Source organism: Gadus morhua, chromosome 7 (assembly GCF_902167405.1).
Source record: "Gadus morhua chromosome 7, gadMor3.0, whole genome shotgun sequence".
In the NCBI taxonomy this organism is placed as follows: domain Eukaryota; kingdom Metazoa; phylum Chordata; class Actinopteri; order Gadiformes; family Gadidae; genus Gadus; species Gadus morhua.
The window spans coordinates 25,020,497-25,035,589 of record NC_044054.1 but is presented as its reverse complement, the minus strand read 5'-3'; the positions used below and the strand labels follow the sequence as shown (position 1 = coordinate 25,035,589).

Sequence of the window (15,093 nt, the reverse complement as noted above, 5' to 3'; positions counted from 1 at the left end):
AGAAGAAAGAGACAGTTGGAAAAGGCTCTGTTGAGGAGTGTTAGAGGAGCATAGAGAGGGAAAGATAGAGAGAGATAGAGAGAGAGAGAGAGAGAGAGAGAGAGAGAGAGAGAGAGAGAGAGAGAGAGAGAGAGAGAGAGAGAGAGAGAGAGAGAGAGACAGAGAGAGAGAGAGAGAGAGAGAGAGAGAAATGTACAAAACAGGACAGAGGTGTGGATTGCTAGTTGACAATAAGGTGAGATAAGGCTTGGAGGGGGCTTACAGCAAGCGAGGAGAGGGCAAAAATGGGCCTCGGAGAGAAGGATAAGAGGGAGCTCATAAGGGACGTGCAGGAGTACGGGGAAGGGAAACCGGGAAAGGAGGATGTGAGGCCGGTAGAAGCCAGAGCTGCAGGGAAGTGAACAGCAGCACATGCAAGCAGAGGTTTAGCGTAGGAAGCTTCTCCCAGCGTTCAGTTCCAGGGTCTCGCTCTGCTGGCAGGCTGATAGACCTGGCAGGTATGAAGCACGCCACTGCATATATCGCATATAGGACTTATATTCAGCTTCTAGCAGGTTCTAGTGTGTGTGTGTTTGGATACACACACAGTAGGGTTACACACAAATGCAATATGCATATACAATATTTCCTACGGTATAATACCGTTCAAACCTTACCATTCTTTTTAAGTACATATATCATATGAAATAATATAAATATAATATGTGATGAATTTAAAAATACTTACGATAAAGGTGCGCTAAAGATATATTGCTCGTTGGCCAAAAATACATTCAAGTGAGGGTAATTTAACAATCCAGAGAGAGAGAGTAAGATGGAGAGGGAGAGAGAGATGGGGAGAGACAGAGACAGGGACAGAGAGGGAGAAGTAAGAACAATCATAATTACATCTACTCCCCCAAACTCCTTCCTGCGAGAGGGAAAGAGACAGAGAAAAAGAACAGATCTCTTCATCTTGATTGACTTTTCGCGACAGCGGGAGATAAGAAAACGAGGAAGCAGGTGCCTGCAGACGTAGGAACAGACGAGACAGCTCCTTCACCTCCTCCCTCCTGCTCTCTGTTCTTTCAACTGCCACGAATCCAGGGAGAGTTCGTCAACTTTAGTTCTGTTTCATTCCTTTAGAGAAAGATCTCCTGCACGGCTGCCGGATTTTTAGGGTGTTCATCTGAATCCGGAAGGGTGTTTTATAGGCTTGACAGCTAAGGTGGGGATGGCAGCATCCTCCCCCGGTCCGACATGACATTTCCCCTTCCTCGAAGCTCAAGTGTCAGGCCTCCTCTCTCCTGTCAGGGCCGGGCGGCCCGCGGCTCTGTTCTCCACTCCACCTCCGTTCATAATGCTACTGCGGGAGCTTGACCTCAGATGTTCATCTTAAGATGAGTCTGACAGCAGATTCTCTTTATTTATTTTTTCAATGGACACTAATGAAACATGTACCTCTGTCTGTTTGTTCTATTAAATATACCAGGAGTTACGCCATGAATCTGCCTGTGTATGTTATGCACTTGACAACCACTAATGAAACCAATGGGAGAACCATTTGCTCTAATTCCTAGAGGAATCACTGTGGTTAAAACCGCCAGGTAGATGAATGAATGGGAATTTAATGATACTAATTGCAGGTTATTTTAATTCCCTTTATCTTTATACACAGTATACCTATTTGTGTATATACCTTCTGCATATAGTTCACGTTCTACAATGGGACTCTAGTTTTCAAAAGCTCCTGTGTCTTTTCTGTGTGGTCTCCCAGAGAAGAAATGTTGTATCTTTTCCCTCCCTAAATCCGTAGATGTAGATGATGTAGATGATGATGCAATCCCAGGCTAGCAAGAAGTAATTCTCGGTTTACCTTATGATATAACACCTATATGATACAATACTTCCCCTGTGAACATTAGGCTTGTATTGTTCTCCGTCTGCAGCAGGGGGGGGCCTCAGATCGATCACACTCTTAGAAACTCTTTCATTTGCAGATATGAAAGCTTAAACAGTACACACACCCACATGCGGAGTAGTGAAATTCGATCAAAAATGTTTCCAGTCGATGCTGCAATTGATGATTCATAATGAATGAATCATCATGGACAATATTGTAAAGGATGTAGGCACTTGATCACGTTGTCGGTGTGTTCCTCTGATTGATTCTGCTGTCCTAGCTTTCACTGTGTTCTAGATTTTTAAAGATAAATCCATGAAAAACAGAAAAAAGATAGGCCACATGGACGTGTGTTTTGGCAGCTATTTATTCAACAATTGTATTGGAAACATGGGAATGAGGCTCTAAATTAAAACCAAATATCTCCAGGGGCCACTGGGGGGAAGGATCACCCTCATTGTTGGCGCTCTTTACTCAGTCTAGTCTGTACAGTACCCCCCCCCCCCCCCCATACACCCAGAGAGCACTGCATACCGTCACACACTGGAACTACGTGCGTCTACAGCGCAGTCTTGGGCGCAATGTGAGTGACAAATATTAAGTGAATTACTACTCCACCCACCTAAAAAAAAAGAAAAAAAAGAAAAAGGAATATTTACATAAAGGTTTCTCTGTCAGAAAGCGATGGCAGAAAGGACAGAAGCGTAGATATACACACATACCGTAACATTGAACAATCTTGGTTATTTTCCTCCAGACAGATATAAGCGCGGTGTTTTTTGGAAACTCTTCCGTCATTATATTTTTACATCTCAAGTGGTTATAGCAAAAAACTGTTACCCTGATGAAAGGAGGATGAAAAAGATATGAAGTAATCACAATAGAATGTTTTTTCATAAAACATTATGACAGTTCTAAACTGAAGGAGATGAGGTGTCGACAAACAGGAAGTGATGAACACTGGTTTAAGACAGCTATCCCCCCTCCCCCTCCTCCCCCTACACCCTTAAACGCCAGCCCCCTCTCCCAACCAAATCAAAATGTAAGCGATGAAAATATTCCTGAGATGCAAAATAAAACAAAGAAAGCAAATCTCCATGCCGGTTCCCGGCACGTAGCTGTGAGTAGGTACCATGTAGGGTTTCCAGGCCTTTCTACATGTGTCAGAGTCCGGCATGTGCTAAAGCGTGTTGAGACAGCCAAGTACGGTGGGGAGACGCTGAGAACATGCTCGCTCACGCTAACATCGGATGCACAGATGACTAAACGGTTCCTATATCCCGTGTGTCGGTTGCGTCTGGCAAAGGAAAGAAACCTCGTTTTTTTTAATGTTGTTGTTGGTTTTTAATGAGAGGGATGTGGATGGGTTCTTTTCTGTGGGGGTTTAGAGGTGGTCTGTAAAAGATGAAGAGTTTGTATGTGTGTGATGTGGCAGAGGCAGGAGGTTTAAAGCTTAGTTTTAACGGACAAAAAAAAAATTGTGGACCTAGATCAACAAAAAAACAGCAACAGTTATGATTCTATAAAAACAGAGTACCTTGGCGGGTGTATAGGCAGTTAAACACACAAAATAAACACACAAAACAACATGGCTATTGTATAAAAAAAAAACATTTGGAAAGTGTGGGTACAGGTTGGAGTTCATATCGAGCAAAATCGAATAAAAAGAACATCCATTTGAATCTTTTATTTAGAAAAACGAGTAAATGAGAGTGCATATTTTGTGTGTTTCTAACAGCACATTGTGGCAAATAAAAACACAACTGTTTTAAAAATGCAATTTAATAAATGCATCATCATAAAAGCTCTGAAATATGTGTAGTGTATCTCATAACCCATTTATTGATGAGGAATAGATTAAGTCCACGACAACGCCTGGATTTACTAACACTTAGTCTAATACTAATGTATTCTTGCTCGTGGAGGGATCCAGAACCAACAAAGAGCCTTGGCAAAATTAAATGTGGAAATGTGAATCTGGTGTTCTCGGATCAAAACTAATAGATACACGTTGTAATATTATATAGTTGGACCTAGGGTGGAATATAATTCATGTTCAACGTCTACTTTCAACTCAAAAAAAGGAGAAAGACATTCATCAAACGATTTCCAACTCGGAGTTCACTGAAACAGTTTGTTACACACATAAAGTAACCGATAACTAATCTAGATATTTTTTCAGTTTAAGAAGGAGTGGATTTTACATTACTCTATAAATGAAACACAATCATTTCTCTTATTTTCTTTCTCCTAGTAGATATGTTTCTGGTCTGAATACCATAGTGTTGTCAGTTATTATTTATTTTTTTTACAAGATTTATTTCAACTTATTCTATGAAATATGATAATTGATTAAATTCCCCAAAGCCCCACATATGTCAAACATAACTACTGTAGGCAAATCTTCAATGTGACTGCAATATACATCAGTATTTTTTTTTTTTAAGTAAACTGTACTTGGTCTTCTTCAATGGTATCCTTAACTGTGGGATGAACTTTCAAAGTCAGTGGAGGAAAATGTAATGATGATGTCTCTACTAAAATATGAAAGGAAATGACAAACAAAACACAAGGCCAGCCGAAATTACAGCTTGAGATTTCCAATTCAACGTGTACTTTTCTTTTTCCCTTACTCCTTTCAAATCAAAATCTTTGCACTTGTGGCACCAGAGATCCTGCCACACACACACATTTGGAGACTTCACTGTCTCAGGAGCCATAGTAGATACCATTTTAAACAACTTCATTTCAAATAAATTAAGGAAGAGAAATAACCCCAAAAAAAGCATGCCAATCTGTAGTACCAAAGTAAAGTTTACCACACATTATATACATGCCTGGTACTTGAACTCATCAAAGGGTTCCTTTTCATGATATGCAGATGCAGTAACAAATTAATAAAAATGAATTCCTGTTGTAAATAGATATAGTGGCTAATATACACATTGGAAGGGATTAGGGAATCCAAAATCTAACAGCATTTTTTCACTATTAATCACATTTTTTTTTAGCAGTCACAATATACAACTTGGAGCTCAGATACCATCAAACCAAACAGAAAAGGGTGAAATAAAAAAGTATAGACAAATAAAATAAAACACACACTTGCAAAGTAAGACGTGTTCATCCAAACTCAGAGAGAGAGAGAGAGAGAGAGAGAGAGAGAGAGAGAGAGAGAGAGAGAGAGAGAGAGAGAGAGAGAGAGAGAGAGAGAGAGAGAGAGAGAGAGAGAGAGAGAGAGAGAGATTCTGGTCAAAAGCCATTCTGTTTGGACATTCTAGTAATTGGCAAGGGAACGCCCCCTCCGAACCAATTTTGTGCTTTTGTGTTTGTCTTCATGTATTTAGGATTGGGGCAGAACAGGGTCTGGATCGGACCAACATCAAACACATTTGGACCTGTGAAGTAAGCGGTGAAATGAGCCATGATACAATGTGTCCCTTGTAGTAGTTCAGCCTGGTTAGCATGAAAGCATCTGGTAATGGGGGAACTGAGTATCTGCCGACGACAGCCATCACAAAACGAGCATAGAAAAGTCATTTTTTCGTTTTTTTTTATATCATAGAGTTGCTGTAAACTACTCTGTAAAGAGCAGGCTGTACTTCAAGCGGGGGCAAAGAGCCAAGTAGGTGAAAATATCAGAGATTTAGAGTACAGGCTGATGCAGCGATGAATCTGCCATGAGACAGTTTGAATGAATGATATGTTGGCTCAACACGGTGGTCAGCTGCAGGTACAGTTCATTCATGTCATCATATAGACTCCAATAGACGGGCTAAAGTGAAGGGGGCGAGAGTGGGAGGAGGTATGGAGTCCAAACAAAGATGGTTGGTTGGTTGGTTGAAACCCCCGGAGCCATATATGATGTGAATCACGAAGAAGCAGAGAGATGCCGTGAGACATACGATGCGGTGGGCTTCAGCTAAAATCACAGCGAGAGCTGAGCGAAATATACAGGCTAAGCTACATAAAAACAGCAGATTTTTGCGAATGTTGTTCCTTTTATATCTGTGATTGATTGTGTGTGTCCGACGCAGTGTAAGACCTAGCATCTCTTACGTATATTTTTGGTGTGACTTAATCTCGGCTTCTCTAAAACAGTTACTATACTAACCTTTACCTGATGAACTAGACAGAAAAAAAGTCAAAAGTAAACACACACACACACACACACACACACACACACACACACACACACACACACACACACACACACACACACACACACACACACACACACACACACACCGGACCAACCCTGCTACAGTGTTACAGAAATCCCTCTGCTTATCTTACAAGTGTTTTTTTTCTTTCTTTTTAATTACAAGTCTGTTTGGAGGAGGAGTAGGAGAAGGAGGAGAAAAGGTTGAGGGTAATCTCAGCATACCATAATCAGGGTTGATAAGACATCAATAAGGCAGAAAGAGCGCAGGCTTTCATTCAAAGAGAAAACTTTGAAAACGAAATGCATAACTGAGAGCAGTGAGCCTTAGCAATGGGATATCAGCCAGGGAGTCGACAACGTAGAGATTGTTTTCTTTACCAACGTGTTGACAGAGGACACATGAAGGCATCGATCAGGGCTGGAGCTGCGCGTGCACATGTGTATGTTTTTGTGTGTGTGTGTGTGTGTGTGTGTGTGTGTGTGTGTGTGTGTGTGTGTGTGTGTGTGTGTGTGTGTGTGTGTGTGTGGGCATGCGTGTACAGTAGTAGGCACCGTGAAGTGTACATGTGATGAGATATGTATCTGAAGCCAAGTGCGATAGGAGATCTAGGAACCAGAGAGGGAGGGAAGGAGAGAGGGAGGGAGGGAGGAGGACAGGGTCGCAGTACGTGTTGTGTTGGCACTCAAGTGTTGAAGATTATCGCGTCGAAGTGGACCAAAAAAAGAACCAAAACAACCAAAAAAAGGAAGATATCCAACCTGTGAAAATCACAAAACTAAACAAAGCGAACAAACAAAAACCCAGACGGTGTGCGGTGAAATGGGAGCCATGGTGCAGAAAGGCAGTAACAGTACAACAGCGTGACTGGCCCTGTCCTGTGGCCCCCGGGACCCCCCCCCCCCCCTCCCGGGAGCCTGGCGGGCCACAGCCGGGGGGTCCAAAGCTGAGACAACACAGAGGAGGAGGAGTAGCAGAGAGGGGGGGGGGGGCAGAAGGAGGAGGAGAGAGCAGAGACGGAGGTCAAAAGAAGGGGGGGCAGTGGGGGGCGAGGGGTGGGGGGGGGGGGGGAGAGGGGGAGCGGAGCGGCTCCCCCTGCAGTCTAAATGAAGTACTCCTTCTTCTCCTCTGTGTGCGCGTGGTTTCCCTCGGCGTTGATGATGGCCGTGTCTGCGTCTGGCGCGTCGTCCGCCCCCTTGGCCTCGTTGGTCAGGTACGTTCCTGTGATGGCCAATGAGCACGCGGCGGGTTCAGTGAGTGAACAAGTGAAGCGACTCTCTCTCTGTCTGTCTATCTCTCTGTCTACTTCTTTATCTATATATCTAGGCATCTAAATAGTAATCGATCTATCTACAGAACAAAACAGTAAATGACAATATATTTGTTTCTAGAAGAAGACAACAAAACTATGGTATTTGTGTAAAAATGAGTATGGATGTATTTAAGATTCAATGAAACAGTGGAGGAGCTGTGAGTTACCTTTATGTCTGGCCAGGTATCTTCCCAGAACAATAATCAAACACAATGTGACAAACACCACCACGGCCACAACGCCTCCGATCAGGGCGTGGTCAGTACCGTGCTGCCCCAGTGCATTGGGATCTGAGAAGAGAGAGAGACAGAGAGCGAGACAGAGAGAAACAGACAGAGAAGAGAGCGAGGGAGAGATAGAGTGAGATAGAGAGGGCAGAGAGAGCGAGAGAAATAGACAGAGAGAGAGAGAGAGAGAGAGAGAGAAAGAGAGCGAGAAAGAGAAGGCGAAAGAGAGAGACAGAGAAAGAGAGAGGGAGAGCGACAGGGCAAGAGATAATTAATTCACAAGGCAAAACAAATGATAAGCGAGGTGGAAAAGAGGCAGATAAGAGAGAAAAGAGACAGGCAGACGAAGAGAGGAGAATGACAAGTACCAGTATGCACTAAATAAAACAGCACAAAAGATCAATCTTTGTGATCATTGTGTTTGACAGGAAAACGGTTTTCGTCTGTGAGGCCGGAGGTAATGCTTTGCCTCATTGTTTCAAGTTTGATCTAACTCTATCTAAACTATCAAGCCTGTGAAACCAATTGTTTTATTGTTTTGTTTTACTAGCCGGTAGAGCCCCCTGAGAGATGTTGAGGTTTGGATGACATTTTGCCTGGGGAAGCAGAGGGGGCAGAGCCAGCTGGCCTCTTAGTTGATAGATGACCTGGTGTGACCCCCCTTCCTGAGCCACCTGCAGACTGTTTTGTTCCTCCGCTTGGAGAAACAGAGGGGAGGGGTTCGCAGTGAAAGATGCTAATTGAACAGTAGGTAATATTTATATCAGTCCATGACGACTGGGAACGTTTTATATGCTCTGCCATATAAAACACTGACTGACGGGTGTGTTTGTCCCTGGTGTTTATATAGAGGTGACGCTTCTGCATTTGTGCATCTTTTTTCAAAGAAAGCTCATTTGCATCATTGCCTTTCTGTATATGGCCTTTTCCAACTGCCATTCTTTTTCTGACCACGGCCATAGTCCATGATATGATGAAACATCAGGGTGTTGCAAATCCATTATTATTTTTCTGTGTTCAAAACCGTTTGATACAGAGGCTAAATTATTTAGGCCTGGCTGATGTGGATGCATTTTTATGCTCCTATGACATATTATCTTTTAAAAAGTGCACAGACATTCTTCCAAAAGTTGATATGATATCATAGTGTAGCAGAGCCAGCTCCAATTTCAATATTCATAGGACTGTCGTTGTTGCTAGGCCTTGTACATTGGACGTCTTTAATAAATGAGCTCTGTGCCTTTTTCAGCCAAAGAATCAACATAAATTGGTAAGAAAATGCAGCTCCTAATCGTCCAGTGAAACATACTCACCCTGTTATTGCAATTAAATTAGCAAGCCTAAGGAAAATAAACTGCCCTTATAATGCGATTTACAGTATTTGCTGACCGTGTTGTTCATTTTTAATCAAAAATATTACCACATAACATTTAGGTTTAGACCGACATTTAGTTTTGGCTATTGTAAGTCAAGCTAAATGCTAACACAATACAAATGGGCAAATATATGCATAATGATGTTGTTATTCGGTTTCGAAAAAACAAAGGGAGAACGTTTTTTGTTTCGAGCAGCTGTAGGAACCCAAGAGTTAGTGTAATTAATAATATAACGAGTTACCATGCTTTCAAATGGAGGCAATCACAGATGAGAAAAATATCACATTTTGAAAGTAATTTCCACATCGCTGTCCACCAGTATCATAAACCTGTTGGCATGCAAGAAACTGCACTTCTGCCAGCCAGAGAATGAGCTATAGTATGGTGTATATGGAGTTTACATTAAACAGAAATGTTGAAATAGGCATCCACATAACTGCAGTTCAGAGCATAGAAGACTCTCGAAGAAGCGTAACTTCCACTGAAACCTCAAAGTCACTTGGTCTTTAGACTTTGAGGCATGTTTTTTCCGTCTCACCAATACAAAGAGATCTGCGAGGGCTATGTTAAATGCATGAATTTCAAATATGATTTGATTAAGTATGGTCACCATAATGTATCTTGCCGTTTGTCAAAAAAGACCAGCTGTCACCTCATATCATTGGAGAGCCTGGCAGATCTTCCTTTGACCTTCCTAAAGCAATCAGAAAAAACTGTGGGAGTCCAGATTTTAGATGAGGTCATGATCCACTGGCTTTTGCTGCTTAGATTTATCAAAATAAACAGGGAGCAATATGGATCAATAGAGAAGCTCAGGGAGATAACAGCTGGAATTCCAAGTGTGCTAAAATTCACGGGAGAATTCTTGGACAATTTCAATTCCAGACGCAAAGATCAGAGTCAACTCAGTTCACATACCAGACTTTTCTTTTAAAGCCAGCATTTAGCACAAGTTTCACACTTTGCCTATTTGGTTCTGACAAAACTTGAACTCCAAACAAAGAAAATCCCAACAGTGTTGGAATTGACCTAACTCAAATCAGACTTCACCTTTAAGCTCAGGAATTTCCTCACCTGCTGTCTTGAAGAGAGGCCGGATTAATGCATTTTGTTCTGAGTATTGATTGCAGAGGGGGTGTGAGGAAGAACAGAAAACAGAGAGGAATAGCCTCTGTGTAGATGTCTTGCTCAATCATTTTGTAATGCAGAACTTTTGGGGATTTGGGATGCTTCGAAGGGCCCACGGCTAGGATAAGACTATTCCCCCAGGGTGTACCATGAGAGGAGAGTGCACACACACACACACACACACACACACACACACACACACACACACACACACACACACACACACACACACACACACACACACACACACACACACACACACACACACACACACTCTCACTCTCACGATGATTACGATTATTATGTCCCCTGGCATATGAGTATGTGTTTGGTTGTGTTGGTTTGGGTGTGTGTGTGTGTGTGTGTGTGTGTGTGTTTGTGTGTGAAAGATAGACTGAGAGAGAGAGAGAGAGAAAGAGAGAGAGAGAGAGAGAGAGAGAGAGAGAGAGAGAGAGAGAGAGAGAGAGAGAGAGAGAGAGAGAGAGAGAGAGAGATAGAGAGAGAGAGAGAGAGAGAGAGAGAGAGAGAGAGAGGGAGGGAGGGAGGGAGCGAGAGAGAGAGAGAGAGGGAGTGAGAGCATGGTTATTTAATGCAAGGTCAAAGTAGATTAATTTGATTCAGAAAACTAATTACTGCTGCTAATCATTTAGCAACAACTACCCGTGGACCAGGATAGACTATCTTAAATATTCATCCCCTCCCCTCCCCCCCTGGAAGAGGATAGTGTGGTCAGTGGGGACGCAGCAGTTTAGAACAAACAAGTCAAACTGGTTGTACTTAAACAATATCACAGGAGAGAGTTTTGTTATACTGAATATCAGCCCGGCTGTGATCCAGTCGTTGGTACAAGTCTGCAGGCCACAGCTGGCTGATATTCAGTATAACAGCACAACCTTCATTTTGATATTACTTTCGTACACAAGCTCTGTAAGTGTAATTTAGCAGTTACCAGTAATAAGCGAAAACAGATTATAGTTTGCTTGTTTAATAATTATATTGGCTCCGCCAACACAAATAGTTCCGCAAGTGCAATAGGAACCTTGCTAAGCATCTTGCTTGGCAAGATCTAGCCTACAGGTCTACAAGTTACTGTTGGCCTTTGTATAATGTACAGTTATCAGTATGTTTCCATTTATTTTGCAACAAGTGCAATAGGAGTCTTTTGACAGTCACTAAGGCGGGCTGTGTTATTCAGAACAGCTTCTGATCGCTCATGTAATTAACAGATATAAGAAACACCTGTATAGTGGGGTAATACACTTATAGTTCAAAGTCCCAGTGCTGTTAAACTCTATATCAGCGCTCATTGAATGCTCCTTGTCCAATCAAATTACTCTAATCAAATTACTCAAATGAATAAAAAAATCCATACTGTTATTATAGGATATTCATATTCTTTACTACCGAGTAATTTAGCAGACAATTTATCCAAAGCAACTCACAGTCAATTCATCAGGCAGCGGATATACAAATGCCTACAGGTAGGAGGTCTTCTTTCAGGCATTGAACCAAGTATCTCTTAATTGGGAGTTAAACCCTATATCCTGTCCACTAAGATATATATTTTCAAACCTGAAAATGAAGAAGACCAATGGTGTGAGATTACTGGTTCAATCATGTCCTCTACCTATCGTTTGCGTGTACGGTTGTATCGGTAATTACAAAGCGATTGGTGTGTGGAAGTAAAAATAATGTGGGTTTGCCTTTTGAACACTTGATCGATGTTACAATGTTTTAACTGTGATCAATGACACACACCGTCCACTGGATGTATTCAATTATCATTTTGTCATTTCCGATTTTGCTCTCCAAGCTTTTAAACATGACAACTGACCATTGAGCTGGTCTAGTTTGAAGAGCAGGAAAAAGTTTCTGTTATGTTTTAATTGATCCTACTTTCATCAAAGGCTGAGGGTACTCAACTTCTTTATGCAGTAATATGAGATTTTTACAAATAAGACAGGATGTAAGGGAGGGAGAAAACGTAGGATGGACATTTATCGATTCTTCAGGATCTGATTAAACCTGGTGACCTGATGTAATAGGGTGCCTCTCGCAGGGGATAAGACAAGACAGGGTTAAAAGCCTTTTTCGGTTTCATGAAGTGTTGAATGTGATGAGGTTGCATGTTGCCCATAGCATTTAGCTTGCACTTCCCATCCTACCCCAGAGACGCTATGAGCAGACCTTCCTGATGGTTTAAACACACTGAATTAGCAATAAAACAACCTCCACAGCGCATGAGGAATGCATCTCTAATCCTTGCCTTCACCCCCACCATTTACAACCCACCGATCAATAGGAATGGGATTCAGCAGTCAGCACTCCTTTTTCTTAGAATCTACTTAGCTTGTCTCGGCATTGATGCAACTTTAATGCAGTTTGAGTGCGGCTTTAAGGCAGTGCACGCCATTGACGATAATAACAACACATGTGGGATAGAAACGGGCCGTTTCCATTCAAAAGTTAGCCGCGCAACACTGATGTTTGAGATTCTCAAGCACTAACATGCACTTTGTCGTTTGGTATAGGGTCGTGCTAATCAACAGACTTTGTTGTGAACCACGGGAATTTAGCTTCCTTATGATTTCGTATTGGAAGGTAATCAGTAGATGAAATATACAATATTTGATGCACAATGTGACATTCCATCAAGAATCTGAATCATACTTATTTAATGAACAAATAAATAAATAAAAACATAAAGGCGTGGAACTTAGCATGCTTAATTACTGCCATTACTTTACCACTGGAAAGTGTAACATTGGGGGCTTTAAAGATAGAGAAGACCCTGGGAGAAGCTCTACGCAGGATCAACTACCTGCCGACTTTACAGAAAGTTCTATGCATCCCAGAATAAAAGGCAAATTGTGTGTGGGCCGTTGATTGTGAATTGCAGAATAACTTGTTGATACATACACAATTTTTTTGATCAAAAGCTCTCTGCTGAAGGGTTAAGCAGGTTACTATGGTAACATCCGGCCCCCCCGACGGTGAAACCGCAGAGCAACTTTGCGCGAGGCTATGAAAATCCCACATTAAGCTCATTGAGCTCCCCTGTGTCGTCTCCTCCCCGATACAGTACTCAAAGCGGTTGGTCTTTTGATAGAAGCCGTTCTCTCCTTTATTTCCCTCAGGATGAAACTAATGAAGCCGAGGAAAAACGAAACATCCTTCTCAAGACGATTCCGTCTTTTTAGTTGTCTTCCTCCGCAGACAGAGACACTTGACTCGAACAATGTCCCACCCTCATGTCTGGAGGGGTGTCAGTCGGGGAGCAACCAGAGGGCCCCACGGCGACACTGGTGGTGAAGAGACGTGGAGTTGTCAAATCTTTCGCCAAAACCGCCACAAATAACACTGCTGTTATTTGTTTCTACTTTGCCGCTTCACAAGGTCACGGCTTCTTTGCGTGGGTTTTGGGCGATGAGCTCGGCGGGGTTTTGGGGAGCTCAGCGGAGGGGGGAAGGGGGGTCAGAGCGTAGGGGACGGAGGGGGGCTGCTGGCTCCTCTCGTGACATGGAGCCCTTGATACATGGAGAAGGGTCATCACAGACATTAACACCGACGGGGCAGCAGGGGGGGCGACGGCTGGGGGCTGCAAGGTGCCAGAGCTTCATTTACATAATGCATCACGAGGGATGCATCAGTATGGATACTCAGTGACCCTGTGTGTGTGAGTGTGAGTGAGTGTGTGTGTGTGTGTGTGTGGTGTGTGTGTGTGTGTGTGTGTGTGTGTGTGTGTGTGTGTGTGTGTGTGTGTGTGTGTGTGTGTGTGTGTGTGTGTGTGTGTGTGTTTGTTTGTTTGCAAGTGTGTTCCCACTTGCCCTGGTTTGTAGGTCAATACAAGATCTTGTCAAATCTACAGAAGTAGACAATTTGTATTTCTTTTCTTCACAAGATAATCGGTCATTAGGCTATATTTACTTGGAAAAGAAAACACAATCTTAATTATCCTATTTTTGGATGATGTGCAACCAAAAAGATGCGTTTGACACTATCAAAAAAGCCTATTTGTTGCTGGTTGATTTAACTATATTCCTGACAGGAACATAAGGGTGTTAAATAGAGGATATGGTTATTGTTATATTGTTAAGGCCATATCAATAAAATGCTGAAAAATCCCAGGTCAGTCTCATTTGAATATGTATCCCTGCTCTATTGCCCTGCTGGCCCAGGCACTGTGGTTGTCATGGCAGCTAATGAGACTCGTTGAGATCAAAGGCAATAAGGACAAGCTCTTGACTCTCAAAGAGCACTTAAATCAGGAGGATCAATTAAGAGGGAGGCGCTGCACCAAGGGCTTTTATAGCTGCCAAATGCCCAATTACAACAGCTGACTGATCAGAAAATAAAAGGGGAGGAATAAATACATTTCACTCTGTTTTTCTAATGGCACATATACATATTTATCAAACTAAAACAAGTAATGGTAATAATTAGTATTTCTGAATTGTTTATCTTTGTTATGTTTTGCTATGAGTACTGATTATTGTAATTTGGGTCTTGAAATCACAGTTTTCTTTGTTGTTTTACTACCAGGCACATTGTTCACATCACAGGTTTTAAGCGGCTAGGCTGTCTTTAAACTCCCTGGAACCCAAGCCGCTGTTGTCATGTACTACGTTCACCGATATAAATGTACATCAAACAATGGATTTCTGTTTAATGGGTAAAAATAACTGTCAAAATATAGATGAATAAAATTCAAATTTGAAGCAAATTATTTGTTAGATCATACAATCATACAAAAAGGCATCTGCCACATGCAGATCAGGAATTGTTCCTGTTAAGCCCTTGTATCTATTCTACTTTTACACCAGGGCCTCTTTGGTGTAATCGTTTTTTTTATCAACTTATTATTAATTCATCATTGAGAGACTGCGAGTTGCAGCCCAGACTGCAAGCTGTTAGACCGCATACTGTTTGGTTAACTGTACGCATTACGGTGCAATGGACTGGCCTCCTTATTAAAGGTAAGCAGATAAGAAGATGGATTACATCT

The 15,093-nt window shown here is 42.1% G+C and overlaps 1 protein-coding gene across 3 annotated transcripts in view; it reads right to left on the bottom strand.

Moving 5' to 3' along the window:
* Window positions 1–2,231: 2,231 nt before the first annotated feature.
* cadm2a (cell adhesion molecule 2a) overlaps window positions 2,232–15,093 on the bottom strand; it is a 201,287-nt gene continuing 188,425 nt past the window's right edge. For all 3 annotated transcript variants that reach the window (XM_030360929.1, XM_030360930.1, XM_030360931.1), the window contains 2 exons: window positions 7,525–7,647; window positions 2,232–7,266 (listed from right to left, as the gene is read on the bottom strand). In XM_030360929.1, coding sequence (XP_030216789.1) covers window positions 7,148–7,266; window positions 7,525–7,647 — 242 coding nt within the window. In that variant the 3' untranslated portion in view covers window positions 2,232–7,147. The remainder of the gene's footprint in view (window positions 7,267–7,524; window positions 7,648–15,093) is intronic.